At 35.9% G+C, this 27,377-nt stretch overlaps 1 protein-coding gene across 9 annotated transcripts in view; it reads right to left on the reverse strand.

Moving 5' to 3' along the window:
• GCN2 (protein kinase family protein) overlaps positions 1-27,377 on the reverse strand; it is a 389,262-nt gene that overhangs the window by 95,735 nt on the left and 266,150 nt on the right. For 5 of the 9 annotated variants that reach the window (XR_016364573.1, XR_016364574.1, XM_089829968.1 and 2 more), the window contains exons 16-18: positions 5,031-5,280; positions 1,054-1,330; positions 786-882 (exon numbers count right to left, since the gene is read on the reverse strand). Coding sequence is in view for 6 of the 9 variants with exons in the window: in XM_089829968.1 (XP_089686094.1) it covers positions 786-882; positions 1,054-1,330; positions 5,031-5,280 (624 nt within the window). In the remaining 3 variants the exon portion in view is untranslated. The remainder of the gene's footprint in view (positions 1-785; positions 883-1,053; positions 1,331-5,030; positions 5,281-27,377) is intronic. The other 4 variants (XR_016364575.1, XM_089829969.1, XM_089829967.1 and 1 more) reach the window with 1 other exon arrangement.

The raw sequence follows: 27,377 nt of genomic DNA on the forward strand, positions 1-27,377 counted from the left end.
AAATAAATTTCCATGCATACATAACATAAGCCCTCTATTATTGTTTTCTCCTCCTTCTCTAACCACTTGATAGTTAGGTGATATGATTCTCTTATCAAAATATAGCTACATTTTCAAGTAGAGTACATGAAAATAAATATGACAATTTAAGAATCTTATATAGGAGGTTCCTGATTCATAGTGAAAATTTTGAAAGACATTTACAAACTTCAAATCAATTCCTCTATTGTCTAGAAACATGGCATAATGTCTTCAACACAAACAATAAGTACTAAGGTTTTGGATATGAATAATTTGGATAACATTGAAACAAGAAATTTGATTCCCTCAATTAAAAATCTAGTAGTTATATATTCTCAAACCAATAAGATTTTACATCACCTTGTAAAAAATCACAGTTGTTTTAAATTAGTGAAAATAACACACAATACCATAATACCATGTAAAAGTTTTTGAGAAATTTAATTCTTCTACCATATGAGTAGACTAAGATGAACTCGGCTCATTTTTTAATCCTCTACCAAGCATAGATAAGATTGCGCCTACATTATATAGACACTAAAACTAATTTAACCCACAATTGAATTTAAAAAGCATTGTCCATTCATATGCACTAGAAAAATAAAAAAATAATGATACTATCTCAATCATATGCTGATTACAAAGATAGCACAAAAACTCTGTGTTGCTGTGTGTGCGTGTGTGTGTGTATGTTTGTGTGTGTGTGTGTGTGTGTGTGTGTGTGTGTGTGTGTGAGAGAGAGAGAGAGAGAGAGAGAGAGAGACCTGGTTTGCAGCAATCCAATACGCAAATGGAAGTCGCAATTCATGACAAAGTTCAAGCATGTCCCCATTTGAGTTCAACAATTTGATGGCCTTGCTTCTTAGCAAAAAGTATTAAAAATGTTAGCTTGATATTCAACATGGAATAATTTTGTATGTTGATATAAGCTCTGAATTATGACATAAGCTAGAAATAACATATCCATATAAATCATTACTGCAGTGAAGCTTCATAGCAACATCTCAACTAGTTAAAGATTCTGCTTAACACCTGTTGTACAATTTAGGGTCATCAAGGACTCTCAAGTATTTGCTTTCAAACTTGTGTGCTCCATGTTGTGTGAAGACTTCTTTTGCTTGCTCAATTACATAATCTTGAAATTCTGACTGCGCTTTGAACAAATAATCAAGCTCATCCCTCTTCAATTTCCCCCTTCCACCATAGTGGTCTTGTGTTTTCATAAGAATTCGCTCCTCATCAAATATGGTAGATATGACTTGATCAAAAACATAGGTGCCTTCTGAACTCTGTATTGTTCGTAGAACATCTGGAGCATATATTATAAACAATAAAGAAAGTATGAGTCAAAGAACACTTTCAAACAAACTACCAAAAATCCAACATTGTAAATTTTGAATTTAGTGACAAAGAATGCTAACTATAGGTAGTCAGTCATAAGAAGCCTCTCCAAGCAGTATTGAAAAAGTAGGCCAAAGATAAAAATAATTATTATATTTCCGAAGACTATATATTCCCAAATTACAAGAAATAAAAGTACTAATTCACAAATTGTCACCACATGTCTATTGATATCATCCATCACAACTTCCTAATGAAATTTTAATGAGCAGTAAAGATGCTATCTGTTTGGACTTCCATCTTTCAGATTTTGTACAACAAACAATAAAACACCTTTAGTGGCATTATGACAATACTCCATTTACAAACTTACAAGCATTTATGAACATGACTTCTAATCTAGGAGAGTACAATTTATCCATTTCATTTATGAGAAAGCATTTTGCAAAAGTAAAAAGCCTTGGCTTTTAATAGAATCTCAGATTCAAACTTTCCTACCAAGAAAAATTCGTCTTCCGGGCCAATATATATGCTTTCAAAGTCACTAAGTAACCAAGACATTAGATATTAAAAATTTAATATCTCCTAAGAGATAAAGAAAATCAACGAAAATATATAATGGAAATATTACAAACTTGTATTAGCCTTTAGAATAACCTGGTCTATAGGACCCATCAAAGTGTAACATCTACAATTACATTCCTGATTTTCACTTTTAAAGAACCTACTCTATAAATGCATTATAGTAAGGGGAGATAACATAAGCAGTTAAATGGATAACAGAGCTTAAGTCATACAATCAGGCAGTTTGCATTATAAACTAGTGGTATCGGAATTGGTGGGTATCCAAAACAGGCCCAAGGGCTTAAACCCTAGTCTTGACAAGTTTAGTCAAACCCCCAACTTTATTATACTCCTAGAGGTCAGACATTTAGACTTGGCCAACAGAAATCAATGAAAAAGAGAAGGAAAGTAACATAGTAAAAGGAAAAAGAAAAACCAATTACTAAAACTATGACCTAAAAGTTCAAAACAATTTAATGGAGTTGTAAAAGGAAGGAATAGGATGCTGAGGGAAAATCCAAGAAGTATGCTTAGTGGTGCAGTGTAAAAAAGTAATTATGGGTAGAAGAAGTAACACTTCTTGATATTTGATTGATTGATCACCCCCATCAGCCCTTGTTGATAAGTTAGGATTAAGGCGACATCAACCATGTAAATCATTGTATTAATTATTTTCCTAATTTTATTTGTAACTAACCCATAAGAGATTAAACTCTTTCACCAAAAGATGTAAAAGAGCTTGTGCAAAGCTAAAATTGCAATTGCCATTTGGACTTTGGGAAAAGTACAAAATAGCTATGTATCCTATTTGGAGTCTTTTACTTTGAGGTGTTTGGACACTTGATAGGATTTGTAAGAGAATCTCTAACAATTATGACAACTGTCATAAGATTTTATGATAACACTTCTTACGGTTTATGATAGATTTCTTACACTTTGTAAGAGAATCTCTGACAATTATGACAACTGCCATAAGATTTTATCATAACACTTCTTGCGGTTTATGATAGATTCCTTACACAGGTGGACAAGCATGAGAGATGCCTTATTAAATCCATTGGAATATCTGCAAGATGGTGAGACGAATGGAACTTTACCATGATATTTTGGAACCTTGTTTTGGCCCATGGTATTGTTCTACGGTGGTATTTTGGACCTCCATAAGTCTATATATTGAGGGCTTGAAATAGGCACATTTTGGGTTATGTACAGGTGTTGTTGGATTGAGGGTTAAAGAGGAGAAGGAATGAAGGATTCTCTGTAATCTCTATTTGATGAAGATAATACCTGATTTAGTGGAAGCTTGTGGCAGTGATGTTGGAATCCCATAGGATCATGGATTGTCTCCTTTAGTGTCCTCAAATTAAGGCCCTTTGTCCCAACATCCCTTATTACAGCTGTAAGAGCATCTGTAAGAGGCTGTTTTAAGCTATGAGCGTGATTCCAAGATGGTGGGTTGAATGTATTTTTATTATGACATTTTGGAACTTAGTTTTTCCATGGTATTGTATAATTGTTCTGTAGTGGTATTTTGGACCTCCACAAGTCTATATATTGAGGGCTTGAGATAGGCACAATAGGAGAGTTCATTTGTGTATGGAGGTTCTATTGGATTGAACGTTGAGGAGAAGGAATGAAGGATTGTATGTAATCTCTATTTCATGAAGATAATACAAGCATTGGCCCCTCTTCTTGGTGGAGTTTTTTCCCAAAAGGATTTCTTTATGTAAATTCTGTGTTGTGAGATGTTTTTCTTGTGTTCCTTCATTTATTTATGTGAGGTTTTACGTTCATGTTTTTGTTTATGTAAATTATGTATCATTCATTTATGTGAGGTTTTTGTTCATCTAAGATATATTTAAATTTTATTAAGCATGTTCAAGTGGCCGTTTTGGCATAACAAAAAGGATAAATGCCTCAATGGTTTTCCATATTAAGTCAACTTAATTCTCAGATTTTCATGCAATCACAGTCTTCCATTGGGTATAGTCTAAGCATTTGAGTCTCGTATATAGTTTTATTGGATTAGAGATTTTAAACAATTTCCAACTTTTCCCCAACAGATAAAACAACATGAAAAGAATGGATTTTATTTATGTGAGGTTTTACGTTCATGTTTTTGTTTATGTAAATTATGTATCATTCATTTATGTGAGGTTTTATGTTCATCTAAGATATATTTAAATTTTATCAAGCATGTTCAAGTGGCCGTTTTGGCATAACAAAAAGGATAAATGCCTCAATGGTTTTCCATATTAAGTCAACTTAATTCACAGATTTTCATGCAATCACAGTCTTCCATTGGGTATAGTCTAAGCATTTGAGTCTCGTAAATAGTTTTATTGGATTAGAGATTTTAAACAATTTCCAACTTTTCCCCAACAGATAAAACAACATGAAAAGAATGGATTGTTAAAAACCCTCATTTGAGTCATTTCAACATCTTAGCATTTGTGTCTCATAAATAGTTTTATTGGATTAGAGATTTTAAACAATTTCCAACTTTTCCCCAACAGATAAAACACCATAAAAAGTGGATTGTTAAGAACCCTCATTTGAGTCATTGCAACATCTTAGTAACATGTTAATCAGCATGAAATGGATTCGGTTCCAGAGGGTTCCAGTTTCTATCCATTTGTTTCTGGTTCACAATTTCTTGTTTTACAGGAATGGATAGTTTCAAATCATTGATCCTAGAATTTCCACTTTTGTATGTTCAAAAAACAATACATTCTCTCAGCTCAATAGGAACAGGGATTCTCTGTCCTGTAAAAGGCCTTAGAAAGAACAATACCACCCAAGAATGTCCAAATATAAAAAATATCGACATATTTTATTCAAATGAAGAAAGCAAAGACTGAATACATTAAGAACATCTTAATAATCTTTATGAAAGAAAATGGAGTTTCATGTTAAATTTGTTAAGATTACTGGAAAGAAAGCTTAATTATTAAACTGTTTGCAAAACAAATTTCTTCTTTCATGGCTACATTATCTCAATTATGCTCTTATATATTCCGAGGTAAAACAAAGCTTCCTTTGGTGTGATCGAAATGATGAAAACTAACTTTAAATGAGGACTTCTCATTATTCCAAAAACTTACCATTCAAGGACTCATCTTCCATCCGTGGAGGCAATTCATTTTTCAAGACTTGCAAAGCTGATGGCCGATCTGATGGATTTGGGGCCATTAGACGATTCACTAAAGCAGACTGTTCAACATTCTCAGCTGCCCAGGGAGAAGGGAGTATTCCTTTATGTTTTAACTCTGAAAGAATTGCATTTTTTTCCATTGCTGTACCAAATGGATGCCACAGCTCAAATAACACAACTCCCAGACTATACATGTCCACCTGCAAAATAAGATTCTACAACAGATGTAACCAAATAGGCTCTAACCATTATAAAATCCTTATAGACTTCGGAATCTGAACTGTTTAAACAATTTCTAACATGAATATTTTTCCAAGTATAACTTCTTTGGATAACCATTAACAAGAGTACTTATTTCAAGCTTCCAAAAATACAAAATTTAACTCCCTGATAGCTAGAAAGCGTGACATATACATAGAAAGAATTCATTTGATTTTCTTTAGAATGGAGATCACTTCAATTACAAGACAGAAAGATTAAACATGCAAAACATGGCTAATATATGTATTTTTGCTTCTATTTTTATACTTTTAATCTCCTATAAATTGATGTTTCCACAATACCAAACATTAATATTTTTCAGGTAAAACTTATTTTTATAACCATTAACGTGTTAATGGCTTCAATAAAATCAACTCATGGAAATGGTATGCATGACATGAACATAGAAAGTGTTCATTTATTTATTCTTTAAATCTGAGATCAATTCAATTACAAGACAAAATGTTCAAACATGCAAAACTTGAATAATCTGTTTATTTTTGCTTCTAATTTTACATTTTTTGATACTTTTATTCTTCTTTAAATAGATATTTCCACCATGCACCATACCTAGGGCTCCTCGAGAACACTTCCCTTGCTTAACACAAGTAGCTTGGAAACTTTGGCTATAAATTGTCTTTTTCCTCATGTATCCAAAGCATTTTAAAAGCTCAAGAAAGGAATCCTTATGAGATAGAATTCCATGTGATCCAAAAGTCATGCCAAGAAATTTCCTACAACTCCCAGTGTAATGTCCCAGATTTAGTAGGTCTCCGGAGTGTGGGTTTGTCAGCTCATTATCTCAACCCTCGTGAGCTAATGTCTGGCTTTGGGGGTCTTTGTCATGAGATTTGCTATTTTTGGACTTACTATTTTTAGTAAGTCACTTTGGGTCAGTTGCTATTTTTGGATTGAGCAATTCAGGCAGGATGGTCCCTTGATTTTGGATATTTGATCTCTTTGGGATTCTTTATTGAAGTCTTTTATTGGTGAGCTTGTTGGCTTAATGATGATTTAATTCACATTTAATAGGCATAGTACTTTATATTTTAAAGTATTATAACTTTATATTGTATAGTTGCCTGTTAAGCAGGAGGAGTGAAAGTGAAGCTGGATGGCCCAATTTGTGTTATAAATGCAGCATTTTGTTGAGGAGAAGATCATCTTGAATATCATATATTTTATCTCTTGATAATCTGGTGAGGGTTTGAAGGTATTTCCGAGTTTCTCATAAACAATTGTGCTGAGGTATACAGTTGTTATAATCTCCGACTATAACACTGTGTCTATGGAGATTGGTATGCTGGAGAAGGTTGACTGAATTATTGCTGAGAATTTTCATTAATTCTGGTGATCAATTTGCTGCTGGGAGATCTACAGAATTCATAACATTGGACGCCTCGGTTGGGGATGAGGGAAGATTTCATTAAGTGTTGGATGGCAGTGTGAGGTGGGACGGCTGTTAAAAACCACCATTTGTACTTGACTGGGGCCTGCGTTACCATCCAACAGCCATGTGGGGAGTTATTTGAAAGCCATGTTCAGCATCAGCTAGCACATGAATCTACTCACAGCCTCCTGCATTTAAGACATAAGTATATGTAGCTAGGAATTAGCAATAAGGAGCTAACATGAACAGAAGAAGGGCAATTGGGTGAAGATGTCTTGTCGAAGATAAATAGCAATCCAGATGCCATTATTAATTTGTAAAAAGGCATTGTGGTTTTGATTTTCTAGTTAAGTTTGATTTCCTTAATTTCAATTTAGAATTTCTGAAAGTTGTGTCAATTCATTCCTTCAGAGAAAATACAAAAAAATAAGAATAACTTTAAAAATTTATAAAAATTCTCAATTGTGCATTTGCATTCAAATTGGCTCTTTACAGTGGTATCAGAGCGGTTCCCTGCCAGCCTACAGGAATTGGGCTTAGAATTTTAGAAGAATATTTTGTTTGTCCGCATCTTGAGATATGGATGGTGATCAAAGGTTTGTGCTTGGAATGCACTACACTCGATGGGATCAGAATGTACCTCCCAGAGAGGGAGAGCCAAAGATTTAGTTTGGCACGGTGGGTAGTCCGGATGGTTCTAGTGGCTACGGACAGCGTGCTACTGATGCTTAGGTTGATAGAGATGCCTTGCAGGCATTCTAAAATATCGCAGTGGGGCAATAGTAGATGACAGGTGTTCTCCAACCATTGTCTAATACCTTGCAGTAGTTAGCTTTGCCTCGAGATCGAGGTAGAGAGAGAGACCGAGATGTTTTTGTTGGTTCCTACAGGTCATGTGTGGATGATGACGGGCACAGGACCGAGGATCATGTCAGGATGGATGACAAGGTGGCCAGGAAAGGTTATATTGGTGCTCAAGATAGGCCATGGAGACCTACTTTCCTGAGACCCGAGTTAGATACAGTTAGCACTACTTCTGATGCTGCCCCATTTGTTGATGATGCACTGACTCATTTTCATGAGTGGGATGCTCTTCCTCAGGCATTAAAGGATAACTTGAGTTTTGATAGGTATATGACTCAGAAGCGGGAGCATTCTAGGGGTAGGCCTATTACTGACAGACAACGGCCCAGGTATTTTGAGCTTCAGTAGGCAGCTAGTAAGATGACATTGGCTCATTTTGATGGGAGCAGTAGAGTGACTGCTAGAGCTTGGGTCCACAAGCTCGACACCTACCTTGCTCTACGTCCTATGACCAAGGAAGATGCCATTAGGTTTGTTGTGCTACACCTTGATGGAGTTGCACACGATTGGTGGTATCATGGTTTGGTATCTCTACATCATGATTAGATCATTTCATATCAGGAGTTTGTCGACAAATTGATAGAACGTTTTGAAAAAAAGGATCCTGGGGTTTATTTTAGGGAATTGGCTCAATTATGACAAACAGCCAGTTTGGAGGCATTCGGTGAGTTCGAGAGGTTGTCAATGATGGTGTATGACATATCTGAGTGGAGGAGAGTTATGCTTTTCATTAAGGGTCTTGTTGAGCCACTTAGACGGTGGGTTAAGTCATTAGACCCCCCATCATTATAGGAGGCAATGAAAAAGGCCTGAAATCTAGAGGCCTCTACACTTAGAGGCAAGTTTTCCTCAAAGCCTACTACGTCTTCCTATGATAGGACAACTCCCTAGAGGGAGGAGCAGACAAAGGGTAAGTGACCTGCTCCAACACTCTTGAACCAGGAAACCATTAATGATTTGAGGAGGAGGAAGTTGTGTTTCTATTGTCGGGGTTCCTATGATGTCAACCATGATTATCCCATGACGCCTAAGGGTAAAAACAAGATGATGGAGTGGTTCTACGATGATGATAGCAATACTAATTTTTAGGAGCTGTTTGGAGATAGTGATCAAGATCAACATAGGAGTTATGATGTTGATGATGAGGTGGATGACTCCAACCTTAAGGTAGCTTACTTATCTAGTATGAGGAATGAGGGAGCTTTCCGGATGCATGGGTTCATAGCTGGATAGAGTATTATTGATCTATTTGATACTGGAGTTATCCATAATTTCATCGATGCTCATTTGGTTACTAGGAGGGGTCTGCAGACTAAGGATTTCAAGAGCCTACGAGTACAGGTAGTTGATGGTTACACCTTGAAGTGTAACAAGATGATTACAGATCTTCCTATGAAGCTTAATACATATACTTTTACTGCAGATTTTTATGTGGTGGACAGGAGGGGAGAGATATAGTTCTTGGTATGGCATGGTTACACACACTTAAGGATATCTATCTGAGCACTGAGTATATGGAGATGAGGTTCATTAAGGACAAGCAACCCAAGTTCTTAAAGCAATCCATAATGATGAGCTGAAGCAAATTATACTTCGGCGAATGCAGCACTTGGTTCATCATGAGGATATTGTTGACTGTGCAATAGAGTGCAGAATCATGCCAACACAAAAGAATATCGAGGAGGCAAAATATCATCCTGATATCCAGCAATTGAGGATTAAACGCTCTAAAGTGTTTAATGATTTACCTCCTGGTAGGCCACCAGATCATGGGATTGAGCATATTATTGAGTTAGAGAGTGGTAATCCTGTTATAATTACTCCTTACTGCCACGAGGCTCAAAGATGAAATTGAAAAGACCATTCAAGAGCTACTTGATCAAGGGCATATCAAGCCAAGTAAGCCCCCATTCACATCTTCAATCATTTTGGGCCTTTTGGGACCATTTGGGAAATATTTTAATATATTTAAATATTTCCTAAGTTGGTGATTAAATAAATTAAAATAAGGTTAATAATATAACCATTTTGGAGTAATAAGGGGATTTTGGCTTCAGTTGATCAGGTACACCTATGTGTTATAGCTCGTTGGAAAGGTCTCGAATTATTATACATGATTTTTACTATCTGTAGACTTTTTGGTGCCTTCAGCTATGGAATTTTAATAAAGTAATGTTTTTCCTATAGCATGGACGACTTTAATTGGGAAAATGTTATTTTATTATATTTTATTTAAAGGGCAAAGTGTAATTTCCCTTTAGGGTTCAATTTACAATTGGAAGGGGATATAACGAGATGGAGACCTAATTTCATATTATCTTTTGCATATTGAAAAACTTGTTTTTGTGAATTGGCTCTGAGAGAGCAATTCTTCATCTGGGACGCAAACCCCAGGTTCTGGATTGGCTGGGACGTAGCCCTCAGCAATTATTGGCATTGGATTCTTCAGACAATGTGCGTTGCTATCAGGGATAGAGTACGCCATTCTTTATTGTGGATTCAGGTTGCAGATTTATGGTTTCAGCATTGCAGATTGATTCTTTCAGTTGGGACGTGATTCCTTGCAGTCTTAAGGCTGCCATTTGCAGCAGTTTGGCATCATTGTTAGATGTAAGCTCCTTGGAACTGCATTGGATTTATTATTTGGCTATATAAATCAGAAATCTGCTTGGTACGATTTATAGCAATTCTGATTTGGCTCTATGCTCTTATTTATTTTCAATCTCCTCTCATGTTTATTGTTCATTATTCATTACTATTGTGAAAACTATCAAAAAACACAAAACAAAAACAAAACCTTCTACAACTTCTGTCTATTCTCATAGACCATCAAAGAAATCACAGAAAAATATAGTTTATTAATTTAAAAACTACAGCAGATCAGCAAGGGCATCCATCAGGGATCTTTCAATGGACCCTTTTGGATTGTCCAGCGGGTTGGTGAGGTAGCATATGAGTTGCAATTGCCTGATGATAGCAAAGTTGATAAAGTGTTTCACGTTTCACGCCTCAAAGGGGCTTTGGGTCAGCATGTGTGACCTTCTCTTGTTTTGCCTCCGTTGGATGACAAAGGGAGATTGGAGTTGATTCCAGAAGCAATACTTGACGCTAAAGAATGGCAATTGCGAAAAAGGACCATTCGTGAGTTCTTGGTTAAGTGATAGAATCTTCCAGATGAGGATGCTAGTTGGGAGCCTGAAGATATTTTACAGCATTTCGAACATCGATTGCTTGAGGACAAGCAATCGTGGGGAGGGAGGACTGTAATGTCCCCGATTTAGCAGGTCTCCAGAGTGTGGGTTTGTCAGCTCATTATCGCGACCCTCGCAAGCTAATGTTTGGTTTTAGAGGTCTTTGTCATGAGATTTTCTATTTTTGGACTTACAATATTTAGTAAGTCACTTTGGGTTAGTTGCTATTTTTGGATTGAGCAATCCAAGCAGGATGGTCCTTTGATTTTGGATATTTGATCTCTCTGGAATTCTTTATTGAAGTCTTTTATCGGTGATCTTGTTGGCTTAATGATGATTTAATTCACATTTAATAAGCATAGTACTTTATATTTTAAAGTATTATAACTTTATATTATAGAGTTGCCTATTAAGCGAAAGGAGTGAAAGTGAAGCTGGATGGCTCAATTTGTGTTATAAATGCAACATTTTGTTGAGGAGAAGATCATCTTGAATATCATATATTTTATCTCTTGATAATCTGGCGAGGGTTTGAAGGTATTTCTAAGTTTCTCATAAACAATTGTGCTGAGGTATACAGTTGTTATAATCTTCAACTGTAACATTGTGGCTATGGAGATTGGTATGCTAGAGAAGGTTGACTGAATTATTGCTGAGAATTTTCATTAATTCTAGTGATCAATTTGCTGTTGGGAGATCTATAGAATTCATAACATTGGATGCCTTGGTTGGGGATGAGGGCAGATTTAATTAAGTGTTGGAAGGCAGTGTGAGGTGGGATAGCTATTGAAAACCACCATTTGTATTTGACTGGGGCTTGCGTTACCATTGAGCAGCCATGTGGGGAGTTATTTGAAAGCCACATTCAACATCAGCATACATGTGATTCTACTCACAGCCTCCTACATTTAAGACAAGTATGTGTGGCTGGGAATTAGCAATAAGGAGCTAACATGAGCAAAAGAAGGGCAATTGGGTGAAGACGTCTTGTCAAATATAAATCGCAATCCAGGTTCCATTATTAATTTGTAAAAAGGCATTCTGGTTTGATTTTCCAATTAAGTTTGATTTCCTTAAATTCAATTTAGAATTTCTGAAAGTTGTGTCAAGTCATTCCTCTAGAGAAATTACAAAAAAATTAGAAAACTTTAAAAAATAATAAAAATTCTCTATTGTGCATTTGCATTCAAATTAGAAGCCGGTTCGGCTCTTTACACCCAGTGTTTTAAATTGATTAAGTAGAGCAACATTACCAATTTCTGCAACCTTTTAGAATGGTCCACAATGTTTGGGAGATATCAAAAACTTTAGTAGTTAACTGGTTTGACACCAATTCAGTCAAGAAAAACCAATATTCATCATAACCTTTTAGATAGCAATTTCGCCAATATGCAGACAAGAAAAATGCTATTGATTGATTAAAAAAAATGTGTTGGTGACAAGTTTTTATGGGTTTTTATTAAAACCTTACTACAAAAAGACATTTATACTGATAACAAAGATATTGCATCTCGAAAATTTAGATCTCCCGCTCATGGCACTCCTGCTTCTTCAGCGTTCGGTAACACTGTGGTCTCTGTCGATCGTTCGGGTGGTGGAGATGATTTTTGTGGGCGGTCTGCAGATGGGGATAGGGCTCCATCTACCCTTCCTTCGGCTCGAAATTTTGGATCTCCCACTCATGGCGCTCCTACTTCTTCACGTTCGGTAACGCTGTGGTCTCTGTCGGTCGTTCAAGTGGTGGAGATGATTTTTGTGGGCGATCTGCGAATGGGGATAGGGCTTCGTCTGCCCTTCGTTCGGCTTCTTCTGCGGGTGGGGTTAGGGCTTCTTCCGCCCCTCATTCGGCTCCTGGGTCTCCTCCTCGTTCGGGGTTTCTTGGTTCGATGGGAAGGACTTTGACAGACGTGACTGCCTTCGAAGATGATTTACATGGAGCTCTCCCTCATGCTATTTCATCTGGGCATAAAAATATGATGGCTCCCGTTCCCGCTCGAAAATTTGGATCTCCTGCTCATGGCGCTCCTGCTTCTTCAACGTTCGGTAACGCTGTGGTCTCTGCCGATCGTTCGGGTGGTGGAGATGATTTTTGTGGGCGGTCTGCGAATGGGGATAGGGCTCCATCTGCCCTTCGTTTGGCTTCTTCTGCGGGTGGGATTAGGGCTTCTTTTGCCCCTCGTTCGGCTCCTGGGTCTCCTCGTTCAAGGTTTCTTGGTTCGGGGGGGAAGGACTTTCGTAGACGTGGATGCCTTCGAAGCTGGTTTACATGGAGCTCTCCCTCATGCTATTTCATCTGGGCCCTCTCATGTGACGCTTGTAAGTGCTTTAAAGCCTATTAAGGTTTCTCTTGACCCAGAATAAGTTGAAGATATATTTCATACAACAGAAGAACTTTCCTCTTTTGCTGCCATTTTTCGCTTTCGGGGTTATTGGCCCTCTCTTGCTAATCTACATGACTGGATCTCAAAGAACTGGGTGCCACTTATAGACAATAATGTCCATATCTTTCCGTGTGCAAAAGGCTTCTTTATAGCTAAATTTGAAAGCACTAATTACAAGAAGATTATTTTGTGTCACAATAGTTTTTCCTGGCAAGGCAGATATCCACTTATGGCCAAACTGTGGCATATGGATTTCAATCCACTTTCAGAGTCCTTTAACAAGTTCCCTATTTGGGTTTGGCTTCCGAATCTCCCGATACATCTTTGGCATGATTCAGTTTTTGAAACTATTGGAAATGCTATTGGTGATTTCTTATATGTGGATTCTAACATGTCTGATATTTTACACTCGACCTATGCGCGTTTTCTTGTTGAGTTGGATGTTTCTAAGGGCCTCCCTGAGGCGATTTGCTTGGATTCCCCGAAGGATTCTTGGACAAAAATGCTGGATTTCGAAGGTATCCCTTTTCATTGCAAGAATTGCCACTTGACTGGTCATGTTGTTGCTCGGTGTGTTGCTGGGAAGTCTAAATCAAGGCGACCACCTTCGTGGTGGTTAGGGGCCTCTTCTGAGCACTATACGGTGAAACAATCCTTGGATGCTCTTGTGGATTTTGTGTCTGAGGTCTCTCCTAGCGATCATTTGGAGCCAGCGGAAGAGGAGGGTGTCCCCTCTTTGGTCTTTTCCCCTGTTTTAGATGCTCTTCCTAAGGGCTAGTTGTCGTCTGATTCTCATAGGGAGATTGTTGCGGCTTCGGCGCCCCCTGGGTTCCAATGTTCTATTTCCTCTGAGGCTTGGGTTGCTGAGGCTGTGAAGATTGAAGACGGGTGGATAGCGGTAAAGAGTAAGAGAACTAAGACTTCTGCTCCTCCTTTAGATATGAACCTTCGATCGCGTAAGAGAAACTTCAAATCAAAAGGAAAATCTTAAGTTCCGCTATTCTGACTAGTTTTTTTGTGATGGTGAGCGCAGTGTGGCTCTGGCTTGCTGGTTACTGGTTTGGAAGGTTTTACTAGTTGCCTTGCGTTCTAGTCTATTTACTTTCCAAGTTCTAGTGTATTTTCTGGTTGCTTTTTTTGGATACATTTGTTGGTTTCAGGTCCTTGTAAAACCTGGTTTAGATGTTCAGCTAGTTTCAGGTCCTTTTAAAACCTGGTAGTGCTTCATGGTATATCTTTCTTTTTGATGTAAAGGGTTTCGGGGCCCCTTCAAAACCTGTTTTTACCTTAATCTAAAACAAAGATATTGCATTAAATTATATAAAAGCTAATCTATTGCAAGAAATACAGTTTTTATTACAATCTTATCCTCTATTAAACTAAAACCATGTAACCTCCAATTAAACTATAGATTGAATAGAAAACAAACTACAAAATAATGTCCATATCTCTCAAATGGAAAGAGATTCGTATCAGGACCCAACATCCATCTTCTCCTATTATTCATCATATTAGTATTACCACATCCGTCGTAAAACAAAGCTTCATTTTCCCACTCTTCATATCAAAACCCAAAGCACATGCTCTTATTTGTTTCTTAATTCCAAGGTAAGACAAAGCGTCATTTTCCAACTCTTCACATTGACACCCAACCTACATCTTATGTTGTTATTGATTATAGTTGTATTACCACATCCATGGTCTCATTGATTTCATTCAGCAAGACATTCATCCCCTTCTAAACAACACTAAACGGGATCCATATTTGTAGATATATATGTTGTCCTACATTTTGTCACCACAAAAGGTAGGTAACAGTACGAAACCTTTTCAAGCTTAAATTCGCATTTCTTTGAGTTTAGTTCATTATTTAATTAGTTAGTATAGATCAACCAATCAGTACCAATTGATATAATGAATCCTTTTACTGAAGGCCTTCGTCAAGTCTTTTTTCGTTTTTCTATTTGTTGAGCCTATGCTTGATTTTTGAGGCCTTCATCGTCCTTTTCTTTGTTTTCGAGTTTGCGTTTTCTTGTTTTTAATCTTTTGGTTTTGCTCATGTCATGCCTTTTGTTTTTCCCTTCGATTTGATCTAACATAAAGGTCAATCAAAGTTATCAGTCAAAAGATATATTCATTTTAGTGCTTCAAAAGTGGACATTTTAGCTCCAACAGCACGAATTAAAAATATGATGTTATATTTTCAATTTGACATTCACTTTTTGAGAAATATAACATTATACTCACTTTTTGTTATGTTTCTAAGTTACTTTTACTTTAAATTTATAACTTAAAGTGACTATAGTGCACTTTATGTTATAATTTTAAGTTGAATTAGTTTTTAATTTTTCACTTAAAGTAACTATATAACTATATAGTTTTATTTTAAATTTTTGGTTTTAAAAATCAAATACTTATTTAAATGTTACTTTAAAATAATGTTTATGTATTATATTTCATAATATGATATATAAATATTATTTTTGACCCATTTTGTAACATTTTTATAATTTTAAGTGAATTAAATGACTTGAAGGCTTCAGAAATGGACATTTTATATGCAATTACATGTAAAATCTATCAAAAGTGGACTTTTTACATGCCATTGCATATAAAGTCTACTTTGGTGGACATTTTTCATGTCATTACATCAAAAGTTCACCATAAGTGGACCTTTTTGATGCTATGACATGAAAAGTGGAGTTTTTATGCTTATGCATCTAAAAATTGAGATGCATTTTAAAATATGCATTCCCCTCCAAAAGGTCTGATTTTCACTTGGAAGCATATTTTAATATATGCATTGCACCCAAAAAGGTCCTATTTCAACTTGATGCATATTTTAAAACATGCTTTGCATCTAAAAAGGTCCGATTTGGAAGGAAAACATGTTTTAAAATATGCTATGCATCCCAAAAAGTCCAATTTTGAAAGGAAAGCACGCATTTGGCCTCCAAGAACCCGATTTTGCCCATAACTTGAGATTTTCTTGGTGGAATTGCATGAAATCTTCTCCATTCAAGACGTTTTTCCTTGGCAATGATTTTCTTTGCATCAAATGAATTTAGCATGCTGAAAATTGTTTTTGGAGATCAATCCTAGGGCACGTTTTTGGAAAAAAACTCCAAATTCCTTCATTTTTGCTCATAACTTGGGTTTTACTCAATGGATTTGTATGGGATTTGTTCCATTTAAAACGTTTTTGCATGGAATTGAGTTTCCTTGCTTCTAAAATGGATTCATTTGCCTAAAAAACATTTTTGAAACTTTCATGATGAATCACGTTTTTGGAGAAATATGTTAAAAAATATCCATCTTTAGTGCATATTTCCCTCCCAACCAAATCGTTTTGGCATCTTTTGGAGATTACATGGCATTGGAGTTCACATTTTGAAGTTTAATGATCAAAATTTTTTGATCTTGCAACATGAAGAAAAACGTTTTTTACCAAAAACATGTTGCAAGCATAAATCTTCAAAAATGTTGGAATATGGAGAGTTTTTTGGGCACATTTTGGCATCTTCCAACAATTTCTCCTTGTTGGCTGCCTCTCCCATTCGAATTTGCAAAGTTGGGAAAGGTCTTACCATTTTTGAAGAATTTTTCAAACATTGGAGCATCTTTTTCCTTCATATTTGGCACTTAATCTTCAAGTAAGTGGACTTCTTCCTCATTATTTAATTCATGCTTATCTTGCTGATTTTATGCATGAAATTATTTGATGATTGTCATTTGTGAAAATCTTTCCCATGGAAAGTGCATTTTCCCTTTAAATATAAAGTTTTCATTCATTTTCATGTTTTTGATTCTTTCCCAAGTCCCAATTTTGAATTTGAGTTTGAAGTGCATTGCATCTTGGCATGTTTGAGTTATTTTCTGAAGGTACATTGTTTCTTTTATGTTTTGTGTTTTGTGCTCACTTGTCAGTTTTCTCCACAAGGAGAAATTGCAAGTTCTTTCCCAAGAACTTGTTTTTGCTTCATTACATATGAAAGCATCGTCATATTCCACATTCCATTTCATGTCACAACACTTCATCTCTCACTCAACGAAATGTGATTACATGTTTTTCATTCCATTCATCATCCGCACGTGCATATAATCTCATTTTCCACTTCCATTGTCACCCATCTCACTTTTTGCTTCCATTTGCATGACGCGATTACATGAAATATCTTACGTGTAATTGCATCCAAAAGGTATGATTTTAATTAAAAGTCACATTTTGAAAAGTCAAAAAAATATCATTTTCACTTCCCATGTACTTTGACTTCTCCTTTTCACCAAAAGTGACTATAAAACTCATTATCTCACTTCCATTTTGCATTTCTATCCCTTCATATGCATTTGCGCTTTCGAGAGAAAATACATGTTTCTGCATCTTTCCATGCTTTCCATCTCATCCTTCATCCCTTGTTACATGTTGCATTTACATATAATCTATTTTTGTGCAATGACATCTTGAAAGCCCAAGTCACATTTTGGAAATCAACAGTCTCCATTTGCATGCATTCCCATGCGTCAAGCACTTTACTTTTTTTATTAAAAAAAATTAAAGGTGCCGATGGAAAGTTATTCCAGATTTACATCCGAACATCGTCAAGAAGCTTTTCAAAGTGCCAGAGACTCTTGTTTGTGCCAATCTACAAAGGAGAATTCACGACAACTTGAGCAAGAAGCTGGATCGCATCAAGTTTTCAAATGAAAACGGACAATTCATCAAAGTCAAACTATCAAAAGATGTAACACCATCATTATCAAGGTGAATGCAGTGGTACAAAGTACAAGAATTCCCAATCTTGTTATCATTCGGGATTGCATCGTCAATTACAAGGCCTTTCAAAACAATCCCTAGAATTGTTTCCTTCTTTTCCATCTTCTTTCTTCTTTCATGTTTGTAGTTAGAGAGGATGTATTACATGAAGATATGTAATTACATGTAATGCGAGTTACATGTGTATGTAAAAGATGTAATGCGAGTTGCATGTGCAGTTGCATGTGCAGTTGCATGTAACCTTTTATTTTCTTCTGTAGTTAGACTAGGTCAAAGTTGGTTGAGTTGCTCCCACTTTTTGCTCCATTTTCTCAACTCCTGTGCCTATATAAAGGAGTGCCCCCTCAGTGTAAAATCATCATTATCTTTATGCAAGAGAGCTCTAAATAAATTGTGCAAGCAGAACTTTGTTTAAGCACTATCTCGAAAGAAAGTGAATACAAAGGAGCACTTGAGACTTAATTTTGATTAAGTGAGATTGTTATCTGTGCGAATTGTAAGCTTCGTCTATAATTCATCCAAGTTGTCTTTGATTCATGTTATCTTGTGTTATTAGTAATTGTATTTCATGAATTGAATAGAAAAGAGTTAAGAAGCAATTGAAGCCAGAGCTTTGACCGGGAGCAATTGTGGAAGTGTATAGCTAGAAGCTTTGTCTGTAGCTTATACTTCTTTCTTAATTCACAAAATAGTTATTTTTACTTTTAGGAGTCTTTGTGCCCTAATTGTAAAGTTTTTCCATGTAGAAGTATGACCGGACTTAGAGCCAAACCAGTACATTTTCAGCTAGCCTTTGAGTTAGTGAAGGTTTATCGGTATCACTCTTTCCAACTCTTGATAGAAGTGTAGTTAGAGATTCACCCTACCCACTACTCGCTCCACGAGTAAGTGGATTTTTTCTTGAAAGTTAAAAAGAAAGGGTATTGGTAACACCCATTTTATGAAATCTCTCGACTTCTTGCTTACCTTGAGTTGATCCAAGGAACGGTGAGAAAGGGGAGCCTTACCTTTAAGGTAGGAGAGACTCTATCTCACACGCTGTGGCTGATCATCCTATTTTGTGACTAGATTTTTACAAAAATTTGTCGGTTGCAAAATATCCACCAAACAATATTATCATTATTTTTGGAGTCTTGTATTGCAAATTAGGATGACTCTTTTGATGACATTCATCTCCACATTAGTGATTGCCAGATAATTGTCATCTGTTGCAAAGAATAAATGAGCGATTCACGGAGAGTAAATGGAAATATAAAAAATATAACCAACAATATTCCAAAAGGAAATCCTTTTTACTCAGTCATTTATTGGATGTGCACTAGATACAGAACCTTCATGTGTGTGGTCCTCGACTAAAAGTACAATGAGAAAAATACAATAAAGCATAAATTGGTTAAGAATTCCAACCATCAATAGCTACCAAAACAAACTATTGGGTACGAAATACTCAATTACAAATTAGCTCAATCAATTTATTGATGAACTATAGTTGTTACCACATCATCAGCATATTTGGATCTTGTTCTACATCAATCTTCAGTGAACTTTGAATTGACACCATCTCATGAATACGTGGACATTTGAACAATTTTTAGTGGTACACACCATTTGGATTTGTGTTCCCTATTCATCAACTTTATGGGAATGGCATCTCTAATCACCAATGCATTTATTTCTTCCTATGGGAAGAAATATTGTTTACAAGCAGTGATTCACATTCCATGTTCAAGCTCATTTGCATAGAAGCTAGATCTATATAAGAATTATTCATATCCTCATTTTCTCTCTTCTATTGAGAAGACATTTATTGCACTTATGTGATAGAAGCAGCCCTTGGGGGCTCATATTCAGTTCTCCTTTCCTTTTTTCACTAGTGCATTTTATTTGTTATCTCTGCTTTTGATAGGAGTAATGATAGATTCATTTGCTAGTAGAAAGTACCTAATCAGCCCTTGCTCAAGACCCATCCATGCATTCATAATTACTTTTTAGCTAATTCTTTAGTTGAATTTAAAGGGAAGTTTTGGAATAATATAGAATCACTTAATTAATTAATCATTACTCAAGTTCCCTTTTACCTCGTTACAGTCAAGCTAAACTTAGGAGTGTTTCTTACTTTTAGGTCATATGGTCTAGTACAATAGGATGGAGACATTGGTCATGATCTAATGTCATAATAACCAAGAATTTCAACTAGGATTTTTTTTCCTTTTTTCTTTTTCTTTTATAAAATTCATTTATACCTAGTTATCTTTCAGATCAATCACAATGCAGTCGCTCGATCATGTTTCTTTTCTGGATCAATTCTCTTCTAAAGGTTGCGTAGCACAATGGATTTCCTCTCTAGATGTGATAGGTGTTTGGGTTGCAACTAAATTCTAATCACTAAGACATGTGGGCTTTACTATCAACTCCAATAAACTTCTTTTGATGCAAAATGGGCAGGAAAGAACCCTGCCAGCTCTAACTTCACTACAGACACTGAATTTGTGTGTTTTCTTTAGGCTTTTCAAGTTAATGTTGGCAATTTTTTTGTTTTTTTGGAATATATGATTTTTATAAATATATGTCTTTTTGAATTCTTCGAAAATAAAATATTTACAATGCATAACATTTGAATTGTAAGCGAAACTATGACGCCAACTCTATTCTCTGGATATTTGTACTCAAGCAATTACATTGACAAATACCTATATATATTTATGCTACCCAAATCTAACTCAAAATTTAAAAGGAATCTGGAACTCAGAGCCAATTAACATTGGTTATTCCTGGAAATGTAGCAACTATAGAATAAGACACCTCGAGAACTCCAATACTAGTCACAAACTGCCCAGGTGTCCCTTTCCCTTGACATGGATGCAAGAATGGGAACGTCTGCTTCTTAATATACAATCTGACCCTCTCTCTTTGCAACACAGACCTCCAAAACACTTAACGCAGCCTTGAGTTATCACTGTCATCTCAACAAGAAACCATGACAATCAGAAGATTGATTGCAGCTCTAACATATCACTGGGAAATATAACAAAAATCTATCCAACCAGCTATGCAAATTAATACCAAAAACAAATGTTGAGATTCTACCTCCAATTAATCTCAATTTAAGCCCAAAATTGGCCTCTGTTTAAAGCCAAAGTCCCAGCACAATTCACAGGACAACATTGACCAATTCAAAGTGTAAAAGAGCTCTGTGAATTTACAATTTACCAGGTTCAACAATCGTCAAACTCTTATAAAACATTCAACCAAAACCAACAACAAAAAACGCATCCATATCATGAAGTGTGATTTCCTCCTCTTTCTTTAATTCAACCCACCTTCCAAAACAATTTCCTGGTTTCTTCGGCACCCAGCTTCACTCATATTTTTCGTATGCGACGAATTCAAAATAGCTTTTACTACAAAGTTTATGCTTAAATAATAAAATTTATCTATACTCCAACATTGAATAAACCCCAAAGTTACTTAAACCAATGACATTAAATAATTCATACCAACTTTATAATATAAGCTTTTCTCTTTCCACCAAACATATTGAACCAGTATCTTCTTCATTACACTTTGCATAACTTAAAGAAATTATAGGTTGTAAAGTTTAAATTTTTGGATTATATCATTCAGCTATAATCTCTCCCCCGGCCTGCATTTGGCACCATAATATAGAAACTTAATCAAATGAACATATTAATAACTTTTCCAACTATGCAATAAGTTCAATGCTAATATTAATTAAGTAAAACTTAATTAATAATTGCTAATTCGATAAATAGCTTATTTAATCCAAGGTGAGAAAATTGGGGATGTTACAAGGCATCCATACCATTCAACAACCATTAGCTAAAAGGGATAGAAAAGATATTTTCAATTAACAAAAAAGCAATGCTGGTTATCATGCATGCATTGGCCAAATTTTCAAACAAAATCTTGTTTATCTCCTAAGTATAAAATAGTAAAACACAAGAAGTTGACGATAAATTTGTTCCTTTAGATTATATATATATATATATATATATATATATCCTTTCCAATGCTGGATACTGATTACTTGGGACTTAATATAATTTCAGAGAAGGTCCACGAAATATAATTCACTTCACCAATTAGGCCTCTTTTGTCATGGGCAACAAGTGATAAGTAGACTATCCTTCTATCCATACAAGATAGCAATAACTAAGTGATCTGTAGGACTATACCTCTATACTAACAAGATAGGTTATCATGACATCCTTACGGGTTTAAGGACAAAAAACATGTGAGTGTTCTGATCAGAGACTTGTAGACTCTTTGGGACCAAAACTCTAATGAGCCCTGCTGGTTCACTCCAAAACTATGCTAAAGAAGTCTCTTTTTTTCGATTTTTTTAAAAAAAAATTGGGTGTTAAGAGATTATATGCTTTTTTGGGTTTGTCTTCAGATATAAAGAAATGACAAACTTGAACACAAGAAATGATTACAATTGACTGCAACTTTCTTCGCTATTGATCAAATTGCAAGTATTCACAAATGCACATACATATATGCAATAACTTCATTTATTTAAAGAAACTGTTATTTGAAGATTGATGTTGGTTTCGAGCAGGAATCAATTTGCAGCAGTATGTATGAACCCCACGCCAATGCTCTATAACAGGACACACTACTTAATATAGAATCTATGCCGGTATTTAGATTAAAATGCTGCTATGATCTGAAACGCAGCTTGATATAATGAAACTCTGCCCTTCAAAGGAATAATGAAACAGCTTGAACTCTCACACAACCTCTGAACTCTAATTGTAGACCCTTCAAATTGTCCTATAAGGCTTCAAAAACAGTATGCCTTTAGCAGTTATATGGCTGCCTTAATGGCTATGCAATTCCCAACACACAATGATCATTTTGTACCAAACCCTTGCTCAAACATGTCCAATCAGTCATTGATAAAATGCAGATGAATACCCAGCAGATAAGGCATGATCCATTGGCAATTTGTGGCCAATTCAAAGTGCAAATAAGTTGCAGAAATTTTCATTTCGAACAACCAACACCAAACCCTTGAGATTTCACTAATTTCACAAAGAAAAAAGCATATTATGAGATGTTCAATCCTTCTCATGCAATGCATCTTATAACATTTAAAAGCCCAAAACTTCTTCTACACACCAAACACCATGTAGCTTAGTTGTTACACCTTTCACTTACAAGTCTTCTTCAACGCACCATCAAATCAGAGCAACTTATAAAATCATTTATTCAATAAGACTTGATAAATACTTCCAAAAGGCAACATGTTATTAAAGTTCAATGAGATATTGATATAGCCTAGACTCAAGGCACTACTACTGCACTGCCAAAAATGGAAACTTGCTGACATAACCTACTATAAAAGTAATTCGCACAAACTAAGACCCTCAAATCCAAGTGTCATCTCACGAGGGTTGCGATGATGAACTGACACAACCATGCTCCTAGGATCTGCTAAATCCAGGACATTACAGTCCTCCCTCCCCAAGATTACTTGTCCTCAAGCAATCACAATCTTGGGCGCTTAAGTATATCCTCAAGCTCTCAAATGTAATCCTTTGGTAGACTCTGCCACATCACTAAGAACTCTTTAATGATCCGCCTACGTAGGTACCTCTCTGTGGTATCCAATGTAGCATAATGTCCCCAATTTAGCAAGTCCTAGTAGCTTGGCAATGTCAGTTCATCATCACGACCCTCTTGAGCTGACACTAAGTTTTGAGGGTCTCAAGGGAGTGACTTGCTATTTATAGGAAGTCAGTTCTGGCTGAATTTCTATTTTTATCAGTGCAATTGAGTAATGTAGTGCAAGGCAGGAGAATCCCCAATGGAGATGTCCTAACCCCTTGCAAATAACCAAATAGTGGAACATAAGCAATAACAAAAGCTCTGATACCAATTCACAACTCTTTATTCATAAAATAATTGTTACATGCAATGTGCGTGGCTGTAAGGCCTTCTCAGTTACGGCCAAATACAATAGCAATTACAATAACATTTATGCAAGATCCCTCAAGATCCAACTCAATTCCTAGCTAGCCCAGATCTATAACATAACAACAATCTGGTAGAAACCCCCAAGATCTCAACTTGTGCTCGCAAGCCACCAAGCAAACTCCTTGTTTCCAAACTGTGACCACTAGCTCTTCTCACAAACTCCTATTCCAGATTCCAAGTCGAATCTTTTCTCTACAGCTCCCACACTGAACTGAATTGCCTTCCAATTGCTTAAGAAACTACACAAGCCCTCCTTAAATAGCCAACTAAGCCACAAGTCAGCTAGTCAAGCATTAAATTACAATATAGGTCCACCTTGAAAGAGTAAACCAAAATTATAAGAAATAGAAACAAAACTCAATGTCAAGTTACATTTAGGTCCACACATGACCCAATAACATGTCCCCAATTTAACAAGATCCCATTTCAATATATGAAATTGTGCAAGACGAAAGACTCTACACGCTTCCACGAATACTGTATGAAAATTGACACCTAAGGAAAATGGCGATATCTCCTCACTCCGATTGAATCAAGACTTGTGCTCTTAACTGAAGGTAGCACATTAGGTCGTCTACAATCCCTAAAGTGCGCAAAGGCTGATTCATTAAAGATAACTACGCATTCATCACAAAAGTTACACGCAGAAACGTGACGCAAAAACTAGCAGAAAATCAATGCGTTAGGAAAATGACCATATCTCCTAACTCATAATGAATTAGGACTTGCGCCTTTGATCATAGATAGTAATCTAGGCCCTCTTCAATCCCTGAAATGTGCGTCCTCTCATTCATTAAGGATAATTACTTACACCACCCGCAAGTAGCTTGCGGAAACCAGAAAATACAGCTCTAGTAGCAAGGTAGAACAGCTCTAACTTCAACATGATCCATCCAATCTCTATGCACTCATGAGGAAAGGTTCCCCAATGTGTCTCCAACACATCCCTAACCATGAAAAGCATAGCTACACCAAAATCCAAGCTCGATGCTCTTGCATCATTGAGGCACTTGGTGACATAGTTTCTCCAATAACTGATTGGATTCATTGTTGAATAGAATATAAGTCATTTTATTAAGTTATACTTCATGACTAACTTATAAATCTAGAATATAATTTGATGATGTGAAAGTTGAAGACTCTTAAGCGAAAAGTGTAACCTACAAGTCAAATGGCGTTGGTGTTTTGAAGAAGATTTAGCTTTGCAAATATTATAGAAAATACTCATTATGGAGATTGAACAATCCTCTTTATTTGCATTTTTATGAATTTTGTGAAGTCTCTAAGGGTTTTAGAGTTGGGAATTTGGAAAAGTTTGTTTTCTCCATTAGAGCAGCACTTTGAGTTGGTAAATGATCGAGTAAATTGTGTCTAATTTCTGCATATACATTCTGCAATTATCTAGGAATTGTTGGTGATGTTGTATACCAAACAATCCATTGATCTTCTATGATTTATCCAAAGGAAGTATTCTGAGTTTGGCATCATTCTCCTGCCTTCATTTCTGCTATAACTACTGTCATTTAGAGGCATTTGTGGAGCTGTAATTAAGCATTCAAATCTGCAATTGAATTCATACTGGAGCAGCTTGTATTGGGAGGATGACATGAGGTTTTCTTGGAGCAATGATTACCTTTTTAAGGTTACATCTGATGTGCTATAGTAGCGTCGAATCCTTTTGGGCTGCGTTTCGACGTTATTGGGTGTTATGTCTCCACTTTAGCAAGGCCCAGGAGTATGGGTATTTCAACTCATCATCACGACCTCCATGAGTTGACACTTGGACTTGAGGGTCTATGTTGGTGCGACTTACTCTTTATAGTAATTCAACAAAGTTGGTTACTATTTATAGCAAAGCACAATGGTGATGCCTTGGGTCAAACTATCTTGATTTGTTTTAACAATTCTGACAGTAAGAACATAATGAAGGTTATTGACTTAATTAAATAGCTTAATAAGTTTATCATTGTAATTGAATGTTGTGTTGAAGAAGGCTCTTTTGTGAAAAGTGTGCACAAGAAGACTCTATATACTTGAAAAAGAAAATCATAATTTAAGTGAAAAGTGTGAGGTTGAAGGCCTTTAAGTGAAAGGTGTGAAGGAGAAGATTTTTGGATTGAAGTATTATTTAAAAAAGGCTCTTGAGATGAATTTATCCATTCTATTATCTCATATCATTTAATGTTTGTTTGTTAATTGATGTTTACCGCATAGATTAAATGATTAATGCACACAAATAATGAACAAGAACAACAACAGCAGTACTTCCTTTATCATTCGCATATGCCAAGAGATTAAATATAGAGCATAAGATAGGATCCGATAAGATGATTTACAATGATCCCAAACAGGGTATAAATACTTTCCGCTGAACCTTCCCAAAGGGGTCCATCGGCTAAAAAACAATCCTAATCTACCTATCGGCTACAAAATCTTTACCGACGACATCAACCCATCGCCTACACAATCTTTACCGACAACAATTGAATTTGGCTGAGACACAAGGGTTTCAACGCTAGAATTGGAGATGTCCAAATTTCTCCATTGAGATTTCACTTTGAGCTTGTTCCTACCAGTGAATTGCGTTGGGATGCTGATTACTACATGCAATCAAATGGTACTGATGTATACCAATTGAACAATAAGCTGGTCTGCATTTATCCTACTGAAAACCTGAGGTACTCTTTTCTGAATTTATTACTTATATGTTACTACGATCTAGAATTGACTAGGACAGTTCTTTGGGAGGTGAATTACTTGCGAATTCTGGGCAAATAGCACCATTAAGAGGTGCCATTATAGGCTTCAATTTTCCATTTGAAGAAGTTTCCAAGCGATTATGATCACTAGTTTATATATGCCTTCACACTTCATGTAATAACCACCCTTTTTTTGTTTTTTTAAGGAGATTTGCAGACTACTAAGTATTATCAATTAGAGTGTTATTTTTTGACATGGCATTTGACAAACACTTAGCAAACATACAACAATAATTACGCAAACTCTAGAACCTCTTTATTTTCTGATAAAATATTGATTTTGCAATAGAAATGTTTACATACAATTGCTTTATAGGCTGCAGCAAATATTCAGACTGGTATTTAACAATTACAATGCCTAAAATGAACAGTATGATGGAAGGAACCCAGAAGTAAATGCTGTAGTGTTCTACAGATGAAATGACAGCATCCCAACCTTCAACCGGCGAGAGTGGACAAGAAACTCAATGCAACACTGTTCATGCATTGTAGCAGCACTATCAGGACACTATAACAATTTCACTATTCACGACACTGTAGTAAAATCACTATTCACGGTATTGTAGCAAAAACACTATTCACGCACATTGTAGCAAAAACACTATTCACGCACATTGTAGCAAAAACACTATTCACGCGCATTATAGCAAAACACTGTTTACGCGCACTATAGC

The sequence above is a fragment of the Cupressus sempervirens genome, chromosome 5 (genome assembly GCF_028749045.1).
Source record: "Cupressus sempervirens isolate cs-2001-9-10 chromosome 5, ASM2874904v1, whole genome shotgun sequence".
NCBI classification, from domain to species: domain Eukaryota; kingdom Viridiplantae; phylum Streptophyta; class Pinopsida; order Cupressales; family Cupressaceae; genus Cupressus; species Cupressus sempervirens.